Raw genomic sequence first — 21,613 nt, 5'->3', positions numbered from 1 at the left:
ACATTTCAAGAGACTGTGCATTTCCAGTCTCTGAACTTCTGTCTTTCAGTAACTGGGTAGAGCACACAGTTTCTGTTGCCTACCCAGGAAGTCCTTCCCCTCTGGAAGAAGAAGAAATGGTCAGTCCTTAAAGACTCCCTGCTTACCATATGAAGGTTTTAGGTATTGGCCAAGCAAGCTAACCTAAGGGAACTTTCATTTAAAAAAGAGCTCTTGCTATACCTTTCCACTTTGAAAATTCGCTCTCTAGGTATTCGTTGTGCATCGGGCAGCCTCTCAGAAAATTAGGGACCACCGAAACTGCTGGTCGCCACATAATGACATTTTGAAAAGCATTAGCAAGGCTGTCCGGAGGATACTGCATACGGGTAGGGAGTTTATCTGTTGACGGATGCCAAGGACACTCCTCTGTAGAAGGAACAACATATGAAATGCATTTTTTTTCTATGTTAGAAAATAGTAACCATGCTATGAGATCCTTGGAATTTACAGTGCTTCATTTCCCCATACCATCTTGGCTTTCTACAAGTTTGGTTTTGTCTCAAATCTACCTAAAACTCCAAAATACTGTTCCAAAGCTGGTCTGCTTATATATGGTCTGCTTCATATATGGTTTCTTAATGTGATTATGTGCAACATTTCATCTGCCTGCATCATGTAGGTAGCCAGCTGTTACACCAGCTCTGTTCTGCACCAACATATGTCATAGGTGTCATCTGTTGTTGATATAACCTGCACTGCTGTGTAGGGCCAGCATTTACTAGCCATTTGGACTAGCAGCGATAGCCATGAGATCCAGCCCAAACCCTATCTGATTTGCAGGAGTTAAGCTCAAAAGTGTTATCACTGCTGCAGGAAGCAAACATTGGGAAACACCTTTGTTGGTAGTATTCCACTCTAAGCTCATCCAGTCAGTATAATACTCACTTGTGCCCCCACCCTTGTGCTAATTGTCAGTGTTGGGTACCAATAGGGTAAACTGTTTTTTAAATGAGGTTTTGAGTCCTTAGTTCCTTTTACTTAGAAAATCAAAGTCATACTTTACCAATATGTCCCTGTTACCACTGTCATACTTTATTTAAAAAAAGAAAAACTATTCTGTTTAAAGTGTACCTGATTAAAAAAACATGTCTTTGCTAACACAGGCACCATACAGGGTTTACACTTTGTTGCAAACTTGTGTTTTGGAACCACCGCAATAAAAACAGAATAACACCACTAAAATATTTAAAATGCTATCATAACAACAAGCAGCAGCGATACAAGATGCAACAAAAAGCTGTGATCCCAGGGAACAGAATATTAATCTAAATCAAACTGAATCATAAGCAGAATGCATACAAAAAGCTAAAAAGGAGGGAGCCAGATGAGCCTTTTGAGGAAGCCCATGGCCTGCATATCTCAGATGCTGGTGGCACACAGAACAAATGTTTCACAACAGATCTTAAATCAAAAGCAGAATTCTGGGATTCCGGTCCTGAAGCACTTGAACTTTTAAAGGTGAGGACCAGTGGTCTGAACCAGTGGTCCGGAAACACTCCAGAAGCCACTGCAGATCAAATAGCAATGGTTATATGCTTTGAATAGCAAGACTCTGGCAGCAGCATTCTGCACCAGCTTCCATTTCCTTAGTTTTCAAAAGCAACCTACTGTAGAGAGCTTTGCATTACAGTAGTTGATAACCAAAATGTGCCCAGGGAAGTGAAACTGGCCAGATCTGTCTTTTCTAGAAAATGTGTAACTAGCACTCCAGCTGAAGCTATGCACTGAAGTTCCTGGCCACAGACATCCATTGCTCCTCTAAGAGCATGGGTGGTCCAGTAGCATCTCCATGCAATGCACCTGATTGTTCAGACACAGTGCTATCCCGTCAGAAACTTTGTGTATTACCAATCCCAGGCTAGCTCTCTTGTGGCCATTTGTAGCTCCATTTTATCTGGATTAAGTCTCAGTTTCTTTGTCCAAATCCAGTCCAGTACAGATCCCAAACACTGGTTTAGAACCCCCATTACTTTTCCGGAATCTGCTAGCACAAAGAGATGGAGTTGTGAGGGACAGTGCTCCAAAACTCTGGATGGCTGCTACCATTGGGTTCACGTAGGTGATGAACAGCACAAGGATAACAAGATGGACCCATGACAAGATGGAGTCCCTCAGAGGCATTTTCTGGAATCAGGCTCCAGATAGGGCTGGAATCATCACAATACAGTGCCATCTCAGCCCCAGCCTAGCTAGCTAATCCAGAGAAATCCTGTGGTCAATGATACTGGAAAATGCCCAGAAGGATAGCAGAACAAACAGGTACACACCATCCTGTTTCTTTTCTGGTAAAGGTCACCTAGCAGGGCAACAAAGTCAGTCCCAGGGCCAAAACCAGGCCGAAGTAAGCTTGTGATTATTTTGTATATGGCACTAATAATTACTGTTGTGTTTTGTAGCATTGCCTTAAAGAATTGTAAAATACATCACTGAAATACAAAAGGCCCAGTGATGTGTTGTGCACATGTAGGGCATAGTCATGTTCGTACTTTTTGACCTGCCCTGACATCAGGTCTCTCTTCTGATAACCACAGGTTGCCTACAGTTGTCCATAAAGTCACCCCAAAAAGCAAGCTCCTGCTTGTGTGCATGATCTGAACCCCTGTACAGGCAGAAGCCTGTGTGTTAAGAGCTGCTTTATGGGCAACTGTGATGGTTACTGAAAAGAGAGAGGCAAGGCTAAAAGCACTACTCCCAAGTAAACACAGCTATAACATACACACAAATAGCACATAAATAGGACTACAGAAGGAAAGTACATAAATGTTCTGTCCCCATAAATAAACAGAGCAGAAACAAAATCGAACAGTAACTTACCGAGCTCAGTTATTCTATTTCGTGTCCACATCTGCCAAAAATCGTCCGTACTAACACTCATAAACCAGACATCCATAATATTTATAGAAAAGACACTACTCCAGATTCCTGTGATAGGGAAGAAATTGGGAATAATTTGTGTAGTTTTCATGTTTGAGATGCCCATGTTACATAGTGCCTAAAAGTGGGTGAGCTGTGAGTCTATTTCTTGGTTCAAATCTCACCTTAGTCATGAACCTTTAGGAAGAGCCTCTACTCAGCCTTCTGTTTATGCTAATATATTAATACTGGTATACATTACAAGTCTGATAGGGTATACTGAGATAACGTATATAAGAGACTTTGAACAAGAATTGAGCCAAAACTTCTCAGAAGATCACCCAAGAGTGCTAAGGAACAAAGCTAGGCTGGGGACATTGGCCAGGCTGCCAACACAGTTGCCACCGTAAGCAAAAAAAAAAAGAAAAGAAAAAAGGATATAAATGCTGGAAGGGGAGAGAGAGAAGAAGCAATGTTGACGCCACACCTAATGGTGAGGCACACTTCCTAGAAACTGGATAATTTCTTATCCCTCCAGAGAATAATTGACAAAATGGTACCCATTTTTGCTGCCTGTGAATAGGGTGAAAAAATCCAGGAAGTTGTTTTTGCTCTGTTCTAGTTATGAACACATAAAATGTTTTAAGATTGCTCCGTCATTATAATTTATAGTTTCTTAGTATAAGCACACAGAGCCACCTACTGGTAAATTAGAACAGAGCACATGATGGGATTTGAAATTATTGGTTATCAAGAACATCTAAGTAAGTAGCTCATTAGTAGCAACACTCCAAACGCTGTAATTATGGAACTATCATAATTTATTTTGCGTCTTTGGTGCAATCATCAAATGCATTCCCACCCTCTTGCTAATTGCATATAGGATGTGGAAGTGCCTATTTGCCAGCGACAAGGTATAGGAAATGTTTTGTGCATGCTCTTCTAATACATATTGGTCACAGTAGATGATAATTAAGCACACACTTAATTTAAATGTGCTTTCTAATAAGATAGATATGTCCCAAATATGTTTAGTCTTTCAGTGTTTTATGCCAACATAGGAACATTCTAAATAGAGTAGGTTTTATGTGCTCACAGCAGTGGCAAACAGATTGTTTATCAAAAGAGTCTTACTGTACACAGAACTATTTATAATCTGCTAGAGCTCTGTGCTAAAGACGCAAATACTCCTAAAAATAAAAATATTTTACTATTATTGGCTACAATCCTGTGCCAATTAATCTGAACTAGATGGGCCATTGGTCTGATTCAGCCAGATCTTCTTATGTTCTTAACTCAATGGGACTTACTCCTGAATAGGTGTATATAGGACTGCCCTATTAATTACCTTCCAAGAAGCAGATCCGTGATTCTGGGATTTTCTTCATCAAATGACCCATAAAGAATTCACTGCCAAAATGTTCAGCACGAATGTAGGCTCCATATTTTTGAAATCCCACTTCATATGGGGTGAACTCCAACCATTCTAAAAAGGAAGCCACAGAAGAGTATCTTTTAGTATTCCTAAATTACATGAATCAGCCTTTCTAGTCCTCAGTTCTACTGTTTGAGAATTAAATGCAAGCATATATTTATAAAATATTTGCAATTACCTCTAAATCCCCGATTACTTAGTTTTTCCTTTACATTGAGACAAAGATACACAGGCAGAGGGTTCTGGCCATTAGTCAACGCCCGCTGCTGATCTGTGAGTTTATTCTGATCTACCTGTTTGTGAAAGGCAGAAAGAAGCAGTTAATGTAGCTGAAAAGGGTGTAAGAGGCTGTTCTAGAATTTATACTCTAGTGATGGCATCTTACTCTAAACCGAAGCCCAAACTATTGTGCTAAGTTAGTGTGTTAGCCTACTTTGATTCAGTTGTTCTTTCTAAACAAAAAGGGATACGTGCAATTAAATTCTGCCCAACCCCATTCAAAATGAACATTAATGAAAGGTTTTTGAAAGAGCTTGAGGCTTCCTGCATTGAAAACTCTTTTCTTAATGAAAGGTACAGATACTCAAACAATGGACACAGTTGTGGAGAGCATATTGCTAAAATTTTCTGTACAAACAAATGTTTCTTTGAGAAGCCTCCCTAGGAAGCTGCCTTATAACAGGATTGCCATACGTTCGGGATCCAAACGGGAATTTTAAAAAATTGACAAAATGTCAGGGTTTTTGCCAGAACAGAACCAGGAAGTGTGTGTTTGTGTGCTTTTTACTTCTTGCAATATGGCCACCCTACCTTATAATGAGCCAGACAACTGGTCCATTTAGCTCAGTACTGATTACATTGAGTGGCAGTGACTGTCCAGGGTTTCAGGCAGGGTTTTCTACCTGGAGATGCCAGGAATTCCACCCCCACCCCCCCGGAGATGCTGTTACCACTGAGCGATATCCCTTCTGCCAATATCATTTGATGGGAGTGATTAGAGGAGGCTCATAAGCCCCCATTCACACTTCATTCCATGCAAAGGGACTCCACATAATTAAAGGGTAGCATGGCTGTCCCACAATCCTTATTTCTGAAGTTGTGCCTGGTCCAGTTCCATCCTTGGCCTCTGTACATTTAAAGTGTGAACTGGTTAGACTTGTGATTGGGAGCAGTGTGGCCCCATGATCCTTGCACTCGGTGGCGTAGCGTGGGCTGTCAGCACCCAGGGCAAGGCAAGTAATTTGCGCCCCCTAACCCATGGATTTGCGCCCCCTAACCCTAACCCCCAGATGTTGCGCCCGGTGCGGCCGGCCCCCCCTGCACCCCCACGCTACGCCACTGCTTGCACCATATGGAGATTCTTCGTGTGGGATAACACATGAAAGCTGAGGAATTCCTATATGCATCAAATGTATGATAAACACCCAACTATTTGCAGTGCACGTATATCCTTTTCTGACTTCAGACACCAAACATCACAGTGTACAATGAGGATTGATATAGATGTTCCATCAACACCTCCACAATATGGCGCTCAGGCAGAATTTACAGTGCTCCCACCTCAGCACCTACCGGTAGCTGCCAACTCCCTGGGGCCCTGGGGGCCCAAGCACCCACAAAATTCCCCATGAAGGGGCTGGGCACCCACAAATTTTGGTGCCAGGGCCATGCATGCTGGATGGCACCCACAGCCCCAGGGCCAAGCTGACACTCCTATCTGACATTATATTTTGGTATGTTAAGAAGCATGGTTGGGATTGTGTTCAATGAAGCACTAAGCAGCTCATTCCATCAGCACAATGGTCATCACAATCCTTGCAAAACGTAATGTTCCCTCCTCTCCTCTGTCTGCCCACTCCCTAAATCTGTTCTAGTGTGTGTGTGTGTGTTCCCACAATCTCTAGAGCAGATTAGGGGATGGAGGGAAGTTCTATTCCACTACCAGTAATTCTTGCACTTCTGCGATTATTTAATTGAATACCATCCATTACCTAGCACTTTTCTGTGTGGAGAAAAAACAAAATGGATTTTACTAGTAATTTAGGATTGCTGTCTTTGGGTAATTTATTCTTATGGAATAAATTGATAGTGATATACGCTAGTAGTGATATACGCTACTATTTTTTAACTAAAAAAATTTATCCTGCCCAGATGCCTAACTTCATCTTACTGGGATGCAGTGTTAGAAACTGAGATATGAAAGCTAGCAGCTAAATGGCACCTTAAACCTTGGCTGTGGGCACAACAACAGAATGTCTAGGCATGCTTTTTTATAACAAGATTACAAAGCTGAAAACGAATGAACTACAGCTAAAATATTATGTTCATTTTTCACATGGTCTAGTCCTTCCCCTGCCCACCCCCCACACCTCACTAATATTCTTAAGAGGGTCTCTTCTCCAGTCTTCAGGCAGTAGCTGGAAGTGGGAAGGCAGAAAAGGGTCCTCTTTTCCTTCCACTCTGCAAATCTTTTAATCTGAAATCTTAGGCGCAGTACTGAGCCCAGAAATTGCTCATGCTAATGAAATTGCCTGTCACAAAATGTGCTTAGAACAATGAGAATTTTGAACACTGTTGGGATGTATTTGACTTAATCAGAGTAAAGCTGTTGAAACTATTAAGCTTGTCACAACTAATTTAAGTTCATTGATTTCAGTGGGTCTACTCTGAGTATGATGGAACTTGAAATGCTTCATTTTTGCTAGATTGTACACCTAATCAAAACTAGGCATTAGCTGGTGTTTTTAGAGTAAAGTATATAATACCGTATCGTGTAGCATGGCTTCAATGATAAGTCCCCAAAGATCTGTAAAAGAGATATGACGCCCTTCTTGATAACGCTGCCATAGCTCCTTTGAATAGTATGCTAGACGTTCTGGGGAAAAACTGGCAAGGAACTTGTTTTTTTTCAGTTGTTTTTGGATTTCAACGAGTGGCTCTTCTAAATTTTTATGTGACCAATTAGGATCATCATACAAATTTGCCATTGTCCTGGAAAGAAACACAGTAAATACAGATTTGGGTTCAGAAGAGGAGAGACATGAAATGTAGGTGTTTGACACTGTGTGGCCATGTCTTTACTTGAGTTCTAGGTTTGGGGGATCCATGTGAACTGTATTGAGAGCAGCAATTATTGGAGCATTCCCAGTAAAAGATTGGCCATTTGTGCTAGCCAAAGATGATAACTCAGCTTTCACTACTTTGAGAGCCCGTGTGGTGTAGTGGTTAAGAATGGTGGACTCGTAATCTGGTGAACTGGGTTCGATTCCCTTCTCCTCCACATGCAGCTGCTGGGTGACCTTGGGCCAGTCACACTTCTCGGAAGTCTCTCAGCCCCACTCACCTCACAGTGTGTTTGTTGTGGGGGAGGAAGGGAAAGGAGAATGTTAGCCACTTTGAGACTCCTTCGGGTAGTGATAAAGCGGGATATCAAATCCAAACTCTTCTTCACCAATGACCACAATCAAGATTTGGATATGGAATAATAGACAAAGCTTTACCTAATGATTTCTGCTTCTTTTGCAGTTGTTAAAAGCCCAGCACTTCCATTTTAAAAAGTGGGATGGGTAACCAAAACTACATCAAAAAAGCTACAGAATTAATAGCATGAGATGATTCAAGCAACAGTAGGAAGGAAGGAAGGAGGGAAGGAAGGAAGGAAGGAAGGAAGGAAGTGCATTTCTGATCCCAAACTTGGTGATCAGTCAGATTTGAAAAAGAATCAAAATCCATCCACCTAGACTGCTGTAATTCACTCTACCTGGAGCTGCGCCTGAAGATAGCCCAGATGTTTCAGCTGGTTTTGGCTAGAACCAAATTAATTAGATAACATTACAGCGATCTTGTACCAGGTATACTGATTGCCAATTTGTTCAAAAGCTCAATTCCAGCTGCTAGTTTTGACCTTTAAAAGCCTACATATGGTGTGGGAAACCTGTGGCCTTCCAGATGTTATTGGAGCCCTTTCCACCAGCACTAGCTAGCTTAGCAAATGGATGGGGATGGTGGAAATTACAGTCCTTCAACATCTAGAGGGCCTCTGGTTCTCCATCTCTGCCCTAAAATTGTTTGTAACCAGAATATCATAAGCACTGGCACCTGCTTTTTCCTCCTGCCTTCAGAGCTATGCCAGTGGATACTCACAAGTCCTTTTTTCAGTTGTGACCAAGATTTGGAAAAACCCTCCTTAGAGGCATCCACTTAATCCCATTCTGGCATTCTTTTAAATGAGCAGCAATAACGTGTTTTTGTGTTGTTGTTTTTAAAAAAAACAAATCAGTGAGATTTTGCAGAATTTGCTCTCAATTTTTTTTATGTTGCCACTGTCTTTCAAGCTGCTTTTAATCCATTGTATTGAATGGGTTTAAATTGTTATTGTTTTTAATACTGTGTTTTATTTCTCTAGACTTGATTATACTACGGAAAGACAGGGTCTTAGTTTCAAAAACAAACAAGTTTCTCCAAAGGAACCAATATTTACTGAAAGTTGACTGTAGCTACCACTTCCCCATCATGCGAAGGTTGATAATAGTAATAATAATAATAATAATAATAATAATAATAATAAAAAATGTATTTGTATCCCGCCCTCCCCAGTCGAAGCCGGGTCAGGGCAGCTAACAACAATAAAACAGTACAACACAACACAACACTCTAAAATAATTCCTTATAAAATTAATTCAAATTAAACCACTGGCAAACATTGGGCCAGAGCTCCGCGAAGCTTGCCAAGGGAGGGAGTCAGGCTGTGCCCTGGCCAAAGGCCTGGTGGAACAGCTCTGTCTTGCAAGCCCTGCGGAAGGATGTCAAGTCCCGCAGGGCCCCTGTCTCTTGTGACAGAGCGTTCCACCAGATCGGAGCTACAGCCGAAAAAGCCCTGGCTCTAGTTGAGGCCAGCCTAAGCTCCCTGTGGCCTGGGACCTTCAAGATGTTTTTATTTGAAGACCGTAAGTTTCTCTGTGGGACATACCAGGAGAGGCGGTCCCGTAGGTACGAGGGTCCTAGGCCGTATAGGGCTTTAAAGGTTAAAACCAGCACCTTAAACCTGATCCTGTACTCCACCGGGAGCCAGTGCAGCAGGTATAGCACTGGGTGAATGTGATCTCGCAGCGAGGACCCCGTAAGGAGTCTCGCTGCAGCATAAGGAACATCTTGTTATATTAATTCATTTCATTGCATCATGGACATAAATATGGGTTACTTAACTCTTTTGCTCACATTTCCTTACCATGTTGTGCCAGATAAGCCAGTAAAATATGAAACACAGTCCAAAAGATCATACTTTTGGAGAGTCAACAGGTGGGAATATAATGCTGTAAGTGCTCTCATCCCCCCTCCTGTCGTCATAATTGCCACCACTGGCACCTGTTTTGATATAGAAAAAAGCAGAACATTCATTAGGATGGTTTATAAAGGGAAGGGGTCTTATAATTATATCAAGGATAGAAGCTGCTACAAAATATAGATACAGCTGGTACTTCAATATCTGGAGAGCTACAGCCATAACATTTCAAAAAGAACTCTGTGCAAGTCGCTGCTCCCTGGAGCCATTCCCAGGTTCTTGGCAGAGCCCTTACATGCAGGCAAGCCAGTAGGGCAGGTATAGAATAGATTTGTGGAGCTTCAAACAGCATGTCAATGGGAGCAGCAGAAAGGAATGCAAACGTAAAAGCCTTCCAGGTCTTGTTCCTGGAATCCAGATCACAAGGGATTTAGCTGACTTGGGGAAACAGCACTAGCCCAGCTTATTTGCCCAGCGGTGACCTCAGGGGAAAGATGGGATATGAGAGTACACATTGAGGTAATATTCACTGCTGGCATAAATTGTAAACTTTGTTAGAAAAAGATTGATGGCTTTTTTTCCTCCAAAGAACCAAAGTACCGTAGGTCATGGGATGAGTCCAGATTTTTAGAGCACACAGGTAGGTATGTGTGTGCAAAACTGCTACACCTGTTTGTTTGCCAGCTAATCTGCTTGCAGAAGTAGATCAAATCAAATGTAAAATGTGCCCCCCCTTACCTCATCTTCACACAGATCTTCTTCAAGCTGTAGTGCCCTTTTAAAGGCATCAGCAGCAACCTTTTTCCTTTTCTGCAGGAATTCCAGTTCCTCTGGACAGAGATCAAACCCCAAGCGAACATCTAAGCCCGATGTGCTGTAACACAGGTGAAAATGTATCATACAACAGAACTTTCAGAATACACAAGAAGAGCCCTGATAGATCAGACCAAAGGTCCAATTGGTCCAGGGCATTTTGCTCTCTCAGTGGCCAACCAGATACTTGTGCAAAGCAGTATTGAAAATGGGCAGGTCTGCATCCAGTTCATTGATCCTCAAAAATGTAAAGCACTTTGCATAATGTGTGATGCTGGGCTGTGGCCAAACTGATAGATGATGCTATGTTAATTTAACTCCAACCAGAAAACCTCAAATCCAACTCAGGATAGTGCAGAAATTTTTAAAGTACATTTGTTAGTTGCAAAAAACTCTTCCTCCGCTTCTATAATGGTGAGCAGAGCACATTGCGTGTTCAGACCCAGAGACCTCCCCCCTAAATAAACACACATTTGACTCAAATTTTAGTTTTGGTTTTTGGCAGAATTTAGGCCACAACTTTATTGATTACAGAAGAGTGGTTGCATAGGCTCTGGTTTGACTAGCTCCCTGCACCCTTGCAGGCAGCGCTGACGCAGGGCACCAGAATAGGTCAGCCAAGGGTGAACACCTGAGGTAGGTGAAAAGCCTGGGAACAGACTATGTTCACTCCCCAGATGCTCCCCTGGACTCTCAGGGGTTGACCAAACCAAGTTGAGTCCCTGGATTCCTTTAATGGAATACCCTTCACATAGGGATGGCAAGACCGTTCTCCCATCCCTATCACATGAACCAGAGCCTATCCGTAACCATACAAGTTGTGACGATTTGCTACGTGGCAGGCGAAACCCAAATGGCAACAGCCAATCAGCCAAGTGTGGAAAATTCCTGCCGTGCCCCTGTCCCAACGACAGACGGCACACGACAGCATAGGAAGGCCAATTGCGAAAATGCCCTAAAAGTAGGGAGAGGTGGGCGGGTGTTCCGATGCACAAGCCGAAAGAGGAAGCTTTGGGTCACGTGCATAGGTATATATAGGTCCCTTGATCTGTTTAGACTGCACCCCATGGCCAGATTAAGCCCAGCAACAAGGGACCTACCAATTGGGTGTTGTGGCTATCCAATATATCCACCCACAACCAGGAGGTCAGTCTCCAGGTCTCACCGCAACACGTGCCCTCTTTTAGGGAGGACACGCTTTATTGGAAGAGGACTATAATTCTGAATGTAATGACTCTCAAACAGTAGTAAAGGGGTTTGAGAGGTACAATTTCAAAGTCATAGTGTTAGTGATAAACATATTCATTATGATCCTAAATTTACTTTTGGCATATGTTAAGATTTTCCAGTTTTCAAGTCAAAACTATATACAAATATTTGAGAGGCGATTTCTCAACTTGAAATTGAAGGCCCAAAATTTGGTTCCTTGAATCTAAGCTTCACAAAGCTAAGTTGTTCTGTGAAGTAAATATGCCGGGGGGGGGGGGAATTGGTCACATCTTTTAAAAATGGATAAATCGGAAGAGCCAAAAACCACATTATTTTATTTCGACTGAATCTTACCAGGTCTTTGCTTTGAAGTGTAAATTAACTTCTTTGTCCTAAAAGTTAAGAATTTAAATACAATCAATTATGTCATATCATAAAAGCCTTCCCAACTTCCAAAAATAGACAAAATATATTTCCTGTTCTGTGCCAGGTTTGCATATGCTGTTGTGAATGTCAAAAATCGGAGATGGTTTCTGTGTGTTGTTTTTATACTCTTCCTAATGATTGTTGACAATCTCTAAAATTTGGAATTCACAACATCATGTACATAATTTTGGTTTCATTCTGCAGTCGGTGATTCTAGTACCTTTACTGGCTTATAAAGTGACCTCAACATATTCTGGAAAATGCGACTGCAGTTTATATGTTGTGATAATATTTAGGAAGGATGTGGGCAGGGCATCTCCCATGTATTTCAGGTTGCAGTTATTCCACAGGACCATCCATTTCTCTAACTAGTCTGGTACCTCGCTTCATTTAAAGATTTTCAGAGACTTTGAGACTAAAGATTTCATTTTGTACTTGTTATGGTTTGAAGGAATAAAGATTGTCTATTGCGTATGTACACGTGTCATCATGTTGCCTAGACATTGCTGACATTCTCTTTGCAACACAGGGGTTTGTTTGGTTACTCAGATGGAATGGAGACAGAGCTGGGTGCCAGTCACACACTGATGAACACCTGACTTCAAATAATTGGATGATAGCTGTCAGCGGCTTCCTATAGATGTCCAAAAGCATGGGAGAAAGAATAGAACCCCGTTGAACACTGCAGCGTAAGTACAGAGGGGCTGAGAAGGAGTACTTACCTCTTTGATTATATCTTGATCAGTGGGAAGTGCATTCAGAGGCAGAGTCAGGTTCCTGTTTTTGTAAGCGTTAGCTCCACATGAGTTGCAACAACAACACTGAAAATAAAGAGATTGCCTCTTTAAAAACAGAATTGCTTTTTAAAAACACCTCTCCCAATAAAAGGTGCGACTAAAATTATCCAGGTTACTACCATGCTCAGCTATGACATACAAAGGTGGGAAGTGACCTCTTCTTTGGGAGTAGAACATCCAGTTCTGCTTGCTTAAACCTGGCATAGTGGAAAAGGGAAGGATCAGTGAAATGCAAGTTGGAGACACAGCCTAATGAAATGTTTTGAGTTCCTTCAAAGGATCCTTTCAATGTACATCTGACATCTTGTTCTAAAAAAAGAAAAGAAAAAGAGGACATTGTTGAAAAAAGAAAGCAGAGCAGTTTAAAAAAGCAAACAAAAAACTCAAACATCAGAAATAATAAAAGGTAAGGTAAAGGATCCCTGGACGGTTAAGTCCAATCAAAGGCGACTATGGGCTTGCGGCGCTCATCTGGCTTTCAGGCTAAGGGAGCCGGCGTTTGTCCACAGACAGCTTTCCAGGTCATGTGGCCAGCAGGACTAAACCACTGCTGGTGCAATGGGACACAGTGACAGAAGCCAGAGCGCACAGAAAAGCCATTTGGTGTGCTTTCAAACTGCTAGGTTGGCAGGAGCTGGGACAGAACAATGGGAGCTCACTCCATCGCAGGTATTCAAACCGCTGACCTTCCAATCAGCAAGCCCAAGAGGCTCAGTGGTTTAGACCACAGCACCACTTGCATCCCTATCAGAAATAATAACCTCCATGCCACTGAGATCTCTTCATGCAGATTGAGACATGCATTTCATGAAGGTTTTTTATGCTGTTTTGTTCATTATCGTGAAAAATGTTACAGAGGTTTATGAATAAATGATAGTGCAAGCCTATACACATTTACTTAGAAGTAAGCTGCACTGTGTTCAGTGGGTCTTAGCTCCAATTAACTCTGTTTAGCATTTTGTTCTACATCCTGGATGTACCTACAGCTAAGACTTTAATCTTATGCACACTTGCCTCTGGGTAAGGTCCATTTAACTCAATGTGGATTACTTTTGAGAAGACACATGAGATCGCACTGTAAGTATGCTTAGAAACATAACCTTAAAAACCATTTCATGGAGCCTAACAGTTCATCTCTACATCAAAATCTGCCTTGTCCCAATCTGGGGAAATGGGCATTTCAAGAACAGGTGGCACTCTGGAGTTTAATAAATGTGACAAACTCTTATGAATGCTGCTATAGTCCAAAAAGTTCAGACTATAGCACTTTCAGAAAAATTGATCCAGGAAGTTAAAGCCTTAACAGGAAGGAGAGACAACAGTGATTTTATAGAGAAATGGTACCAGAGCTGGCTCATTAAGGAGGGTGAGGCTGCTGCCTCAGGTTGCAGAAGTTTCTGAGGCACCACCGCCATGGGCTCCCCACCTGCCCTGCCACCTCAACCGCTTTCCCCATACAACCATCTGGTGGCAAGTCAAGAACAAACCTTGGTTTTTGAGAGAGAAACACACCACAGGCTCAGGCTCAGATTTGTTTCATAGGCGTGCCATGGAAGCTGCTTACTCACATTAAACCATAGTTTGTTTTACACCATGGTGTAATGTGGTGTGCTCACCAGGACAGAGGTTGAAGACATTAAACTTGACTCTTTCAGTCTGAGCTGTTGACATTTCAGAGTATACTATAGTACCATCTAAGGTGGAAGCCACGTCAGCAAAATGCCTGAGTGTGTTTGCTAGCAATTTTACCCATTCCAGGCTGGACCTAGCACCTGAACTCCAAACCTGAGGCCTCTATCATCTAGTCTAATAGGTGGTAGTGTGGAAAAGCATTTAATGAAGGAATAACCCTCACGTTTAAAATAAGTATTCTTTTTTTTCTTCCGTTTCCTTCGATCCGCCTGAACCTCTAAACAGCAAAGTTCACGACACTGCAACAGAAGCAACCCAAAAAGTAGTGAATAACATTTTTCATCTCACAGTTTGCGCCATGAATGTTATGCAACCACAAACTTAATTTATTTGGCCAAATGCCATATATTCAGTGCTTTTTTTCTTAACAAAATGAAAAAAATGATTAGGGGTACTCTCATTTTGACTCAAGAAAATCACCATTTTTTAGTTTAAACCAGGGAAAATAAATACAGTAAATGGACAAAAGTACAAAGATTCACAAAATGTTTAGGGGTATGTGTACCCCTGCGTCCCCCCAGAAAGAAAGCACTATATATTCATGTTCTCACACGATGCTTTTAATTGATTAAATTAAACTTATGAGCTCTGGAGATTCATCAAGTTAATAAATGACTTAGCAACTGTTCTAGAAAATGTGAACCACGCCCCACCCCCAAGCAGATATTACTTGACAGCAGTAGTTGCATGATGCAGGGCCTGCTTTGTGAGGAGAAAGACATGGCTTTTTCCTAAACTAAATTCTCAGGTGTGTGAAGGCCCACTTTCACAATTACCTAATTATGAGTGGGCTTTTTTGGGATGCAGCCACTATGAATATTGCCCAAAACCTGAAGGCAATTTTATTGCTAGATAGTATAATGTGATACTGTCCAGATGTTATTGAACTCAGCTCTCATCAGGTCCAGCTAGCATGGCTAATTTTCAGACATATGATGGGAATTGTTGTCTAACAACACCTAGAGGGTCCCATGTTAATTACCTCTCCATAACTTACTATATAAAGAAGAGTTAACAAATGTACACAGATAGATCCCAGAGTTCTTGTGCCTAGTCACTGACTGCTTTTCAAAGTGAGATCTCAAAGAGTACTTCTGGCATTTAGAAATGACACTTTTAAAAGTAGCTCTAAAAAAAACCCTGGATATGTGTGTGTGTGTGTGTGTGTGTGTGTGTGTGTACTTCTTTGAAACCTAGTGATGGCATTGAAAGGAAAAGATGATGGGCGACCTTTGCAATGACTTGTTCATCATATTTCATGTCATGAAGATTTTAGTCCATTGCAGCTACTTGGCTTTGCTGTCTCATGGTGTCCTAATACTGAGATTCATTCATTTCACTATTCCATACATCAAGGTTCTTTTGACACAGTTTGTGCATTTATCTGTATGGGCCAAAGCATATATTCCATTTCTGGTATATAACCTGATGTGAGCACTTATCACATGATTGAGTCAACTCACATGGGAAGCCAATTCAAATATTACTGTAGCCAAGTTGAGTTCTGACCACCCAAAATTTATTTTTCTGATTTGGTAACATCTGATTTGGCCCCCATGGTATGCATATCATAAGAGTGGGAATGAAAAAAAAAGGGGGAGAGAGAAAGCTGCAGTTTTTCCCATACACCGTGTGATGCTTGCATTTTAGTATTCAATATTCCACCATACCCATATCTAAGAGTTCTCTTTCACACTTTCACTCAGGATCTTGTTCAGTTAATATTAAGTAGAGGTAGCTTACAGAGTTCCTGCAACCCAGAGATATTGCACAGTAAATACATGAAGAAATGGAAATTACCACTATTGTTCCATTTGTAATGATGGTTTCAGCTGGACCACATCTAGGAAATAAATATTCATATATATATACATGATGTTACAACTTGAATGATTTAAGGCACAATTGTTCAACATAACTTAGAACTGAACAGTCAACTTATGTCTTAGAATCTAACTTTGCCCTTTTCCTTTTGCTGTTTACCAGCCCCAGGACTAGCCAGCCCTGCTGCTTTCCCAACAGAGACATTGCTTTTGCTCACCAGAATGGTGTGGAGGTGGGAGAGCAGTGAGGTCAAGATGCATGTGAGTGCAGATGGGATTGGCTCTTCCAGTCCTGATCCCCTCCACTGCCCTGCTCCCCCCTAGTTTTGTTAAGTAGCATCAACAACACTATCAGGAGTCTGGTGGCATGGCATTACTCCTAGGTGGAATCTACACACACATAAAAAAAATATTGTTGTGATAATGCTTTTTTAAAAAACGTTTTGAAAAATAAATTGAATTTGCCATAGCTCGCCATTGCCATCTAGTGTCACATTTGTATAATGCACTTTACAACACACTTAAAATGTTTCATTTGCAGCTGTATAGCTGAGTCCCTGGTCACTCCGAGAAACGAGTTCCTAAATTCTGACTGCTTAGCAGGAAAGGTTTGGTTTCAGCCAGAGGGCAAGGCTGTGCAGCAACGATGGCAATCATCATATTAAGCAGATTTTAGGCATGCTCTACTGATGAGGATTTCAAAATACAAAAGCCAAGTGACCGGGTTAATCAGGTCAGTGTTCTAATTCATAGATCCTTCAGATCATCTTACTGCCACATCACCACAATCTAGTCCGTTTTGTCATCACCACGTTTCTTTGCCTGTGACTAGCGTGACACACTACTTATTCTTGCAAAATTCCCAGGACAAGGAAATTCAGAACCTTGTAGCAATATGACCCATCCCTAACTTTTGTCTTGCATCGACAGCTTAGTTCTTGTAGGAGACAACAGGCAATCATTTCAAAATAATACTGCTCTATTTTTTTTTAATTGTTTCCAGTACAATCCTATGCATGCCTAGGTAAAGGTAAAGGTACCCCTGCCCATACGGGCCAGTCTTGACAGACTCTAGGGTTGTGCGCCCATCTCACTCAAGAGGCCGGGGGCCAGCGCTGTCCGGAGACACTTCCGGGTCACGTGGCCAGTGTGACATAGCTGCTCTGGCGAGCCAGAGCTGCACACGGAAACGCCGTTTACCTTCCCGCTAGTAAGCGGTCCCTATTTATCTACTTGCACCCAGGGGTGCTTTCGAACTGCTAGGTTGGCAGGCGCTGGGACCGAACAACGGGAGCGCACCCCGCTGCGGGGATTCGAACCGCCAACCTTTCGATCAGCAAGCCCTAGGCGCTGAGGCTTTTACCCACAGCGCCACCTGCGTCCTACGCATGCCTACTCAGATGTAATCGCCACTGAGTTCAATGAGACTTACTGTTAGGTTAAGTATGGCGGCTTGAATACTCTTCTTAGTAGTAACCCAATAGTAACCCAAGGGGAAGAGTCTGGTGAAATGGTACAAATCCCTGATGTCATTTTTATTCAGCAATCATAGCGCTTTTGAGCTAAAGCAATACATTCTTGTATTTGTATGCCAGGCACCTGCAAACTAGACATCTGAGGGAATCAGTCCTGATAGAAGAAATTCTGGCCTCTGCTACTCCAGATGCACAGGAAGGATTAGTGCAAGGAAAAGAGGAAGCATTATGTTAATCAGAGTTCTTATGAGGAAGTCATCTTTTGCTCTCCAGTTTATGGAAATCATCACAGGCAAAGTTGACATCTGAAGACACGCTAAGGTGTGTTTTATTTGCTACGTAGGCACATGTGTTGAAAGAAAGGAAAACCTCTCCCCATTAACAAGTTCCTCACTTATACCAAGGAAGGGAGATGGATAGGTAATTTGAATTGCATCGCCTTGAATTTTTATAAATAGCAAGTTTATACAATTGGGCTCATTCTATGGCCATTAGCTGCTGATGGTAACTTTTAGATTTAAAACATTTCTGTCCCACTCTCCAACATACAAGATGATCCCACGCTGGGCTACAAATGATTGCCGATGAAATACCCAGCGAACATTCAAACACCAAGTAACACAAGAGACCTTATTCTTAATAAAATAAAACAAAAACAAGAGAATACAATTCATTACAGCAGACAGGCTTCTATAGTAATTGGTTTCTACAGTACTTGGGTTACTTACATATTCTCCAGTGCAAATTCAACCTCCAATTGTTCATGCGTCTGAAAATTAGAATGCAGCATAAATCACATGTTTGTATGTTCAGATGTGCACAATAAGGTCAGGTTTGTTGCTGCTGTTAAACTATGAGTCCTATATATTAGCTTTACGGATTCCTCTTTTCATATTTGTTTGCTGTCTAGGTCATCAGCAACAGTGAATATCCCAAATCCCAAATTCTCAGAGCAGCTAACCTGTGGTTGCTGAACTACAACTCCCATCACCCCTGGCCATTGACCGTGCAGGCAAGGGATGATGGGAGTTGTAGTTCAGCAGTATCTGGTGGTCCACAGGTAACTCACCTCTGGTTTATGCAAATTTTTTTCATAGTGTGCACATTTTCTTTTTTTAAAAGATGGAATTTTCAAATAAATTTAAGGATTCAGATGGATTTCTTTGTCAAAGCTGAAAGGCTAAGTATATGATAAAGGTTAAAAAAGGAAGCATATGTCATTATACATCTTCTCAGCATGGGACTGTATATAGCTACATAGAACTAAATTGCGGATGATGAGAATAACAGGGTCTCCTGATGTGAATTAAGTCCATATGGTAATCTCACCTTGATATGTACTACCACTCTCAGCAGCAAAGGAAGCTGCTCAGGAAGCTGGGGCGGCGTGCCCAGGGGCGGGGTGAGCCACCCATGGGGCAGGGTGCACCATGGAGCCTCCGAAGTCTGCCTGCCTCCTCCCACTCAACCGCCCTACAGCTGGGGTGGAGGCAGAGGGTGGACCGTTTGGGTATCATGGAGCCTGCACACGTCCAAGCCACCGCATCTCTGCAGCCTTACAGTGAGTGCTGCCTGGCATTTTGTCACTCCCTCAGTGGTGACATCCGTGGTGGCCCGCACCTACCCCACCCCCTTCCTCTGCCACTGACCACTCTTCACCACTATCAGCAGACTTAGTAGGCTGAATGGCCATTGAGCAGACATGTCCCACATATTGTGATACCTTGGTATCTCTTGTTGGGTTTTGTATCTAAGAACCATATTGAGTAGGAAGCTATAATTGTTAGAGGGTGCCAATTTCATGAGGGAGGCTAATCACATATGAGGGTGTTAGGTTGCATCATGGCAAAGATGGTTTGGAGAAGAGAGCAGTTCTGGGAATATAGGTTCATCATCCTTGGTCTAGAAGTATCTGAAGAAGTGGGCATGCACACGAAAGCTTATACCCAGAACAAACTTAGTTGGTCTCTAAGGTGCTACTGGATAATTTTTTAATTTTGACTATGTCAGACCAACACGGCTACCTACCTGTATAGTGGTTCCTCGGGTTAAGAACTTAATTCGTTCTGGAGGTCTGTTCTTAACCTGAAACTGTTCTTAACCTGAGGTACCACTTTAGGTAATGAGGCCTCCCACTGCCCCGCCACCGCCGCACGTGATTTCTGTTCTCATCCTGAAGCAAAGTTCTTAACCTGAGGTACTATTTCGGGGTTAGCGGAGTCTGTAACCTGAAGCATCTGTAACCTGAGGTACCACTGTACCAGAGCTTCTCTGATTGGCAACTTCTGCGTTCCTGTGGACTACTTTTGGCTGAAAAAACCTAATGAAAAATTTCCTGGAAACCTTGTCACTGAAGAAGCCCGATGGGCAAAACAAGGGTGTATCCTGAGAATTGGTCTATCATCAGCTGCCTTGTTGTTACTAAGTACAGTGGTACCTCGGGTTACATACGCTTCAGGTTAAGAACTTTGCTTCAGGATGAGAACAGAAATCGTGCTCCGGCGGTGCGGCAGCAGCAGGAGGCCCCATTAGCTAAAATGGCGCTTCAAGTTAAGAACAGTTTCAGGTTAAGTACGGACCTCCGGAATGAATTAAGTACTTAACCCAAGGTACCACTGTAGTTCCATTTGTTACACTCTCAAGACATAGGACAATGCAGAAGGAAGTTTCGTTTGTTACACTTTTAAGACATAGGACGATGCAGAAGGAAGATATCAGTATGAAATGACATTGCCAACAGGAACTGTATGTTGTAATCATGGACTTGACAATCTTTGGACTTTACGACAATAATACATATAGAAGGTTAATAGTAATATGATATGTTATTGCCATCAGGAACTGTGCTTTGCAATTTTTTGATATGACGATTAAATTACAGTTTTATTACATATAATGTTATGTTACTTTACAGCCAGTTATGTGTGCTGTAGTGTTCTAAACCTACCTGTACCTGGTAGGACAATATGTGAGAAATGCAAAAAAAAAAAAACTCAGTTAAGGATTGATCTCTATGCATGCTCACCTGGGGATTCAATTCAAATTTCATAAAAACTGATTCTCCAAAGGGGACTTTAGCTATGTCAAATAAAATGACACGGTAGTCATCATCTCGAATAACATCTTCGTCCCATACAGTCAATTCTAAAACATTCTGTAATCAGAAATTAAAAAGTATTATGAATGAATAATGGAAACACAAAGCTGAGAGAGAAAGAGAGAGAGAGAGAGAGAGAGAGAGAGAGAGAGAAGGCTATTTTAGTCCAACTGTGGGCTACAAAGGAGAAACAGAAGTGTGCTACGTATACCTGTGGGAAGGCTCTATCAAACAGGAGTACTCGCTTACATGAGAAAGGACCCCAAATTGAATCATAGGGCACCTCTAGTTAAAATAATAATAATAATAATAATAATAATAATAATAATAATAATCTCAGGTAGTAAAACTGAAAAGACCCCTAGAGAGTTACTTGCTGCCAGACACTGTAGGTGATATTGTGTTAGATAGGCCACTGGTCTGACTCCTGTGTAGAACAACTAATAATGTGGAGATCTGTATTGCATTATATAATGACCGTACAGTATGTGTATCTGAATAGCAGATACTTTTCAAAATGGTGGCAGCAAAAGAAAGGAAGCTGCGATAAAGGAGAAGCCAAGATCCTAGCCTAGGTTTATTTAGAAGGGACTCTTTAGTACATAGTTTAAAGTCAGTGAAACAAAGAAGTGGTCACAGATACAGAAGATCAGTAACTAGGGCAACATGG

At 41.9% G+C, this 21,613-nt stretch overlaps 1 protein-coding gene across 2 annotated transcripts in view; it reads right to left on the bottom strand.

Moving 5' to 3' along the window:
* LOC310681902 (cytosolic phospholipase A2 epsilon-like) overlaps window positions 1–21,613 on the bottom strand; it is a 40,954-nt gene that overhangs the window by 4,512 nt on the left and 14,829 nt on the right. For both annotated transcript variants that reach the window (XM_083449940.1, XM_083449941.1), the window contains 14 exons: window positions 20,872–21,000; window positions 18,575–18,615; window positions 16,349–16,391; window positions 14,712–14,787; window positions 12,996–13,165; window positions 12,782–12,880; window positions 11,988–12,025; window positions 10,350–10,485; window positions 9,558–9,694; window positions 7,096–7,321; window positions 4,509–4,623; window positions 4,244–4,381; window positions 2,857–2,964; window positions 223–408 (listed from right to left, as the gene is read on the bottom strand). In XM_083449940.1, coding sequence (XP_083306066.1) covers window positions 223–408; window positions 2,857–2,964; window positions 4,244–4,381; window positions 4,509–4,623; window positions 7,096–7,321; window positions 9,558–9,694; window positions 10,350–10,485; window positions 11,988–12,025; window positions 12,782–12,880; window positions 12,996–13,165; window positions 14,712–14,787; window positions 16,349–16,391; window positions 18,575–18,615; window positions 20,872–21,000 — 1,642 coding nt within the window. The remainder of the gene's footprint in view (window positions 1–222; window positions 409–2,856; window positions 2,965–4,243; window positions 4,382–4,508; window positions 4,624–7,095; window positions 7,322–9,557; window positions 9,695–10,349; window positions 10,486–11,987; window positions 12,026–12,781; window positions 12,881–12,995; window positions 13,166–14,711; window positions 14,788–16,348; window positions 16,392–18,574; window positions 18,616–20,871; window positions 21,001–21,613) is intronic.

This window comes from Podarcis tiliguerta (assembly GCF_965153285.1).
Source record: "Podarcis tiliguerta genome assembly, chromosome: 1".
Lineage (NCBI taxonomy): Eukaryota > Metazoa > Chordata > Lepidosauria > Squamata > Lacertidae > Podarcis > Podarcis tiliguerta.
The sequence above is the reverse complement of the archived record's forward strand: the minus strand, read 5'-3'. Positions and strand labels throughout refer to the sequence as shown.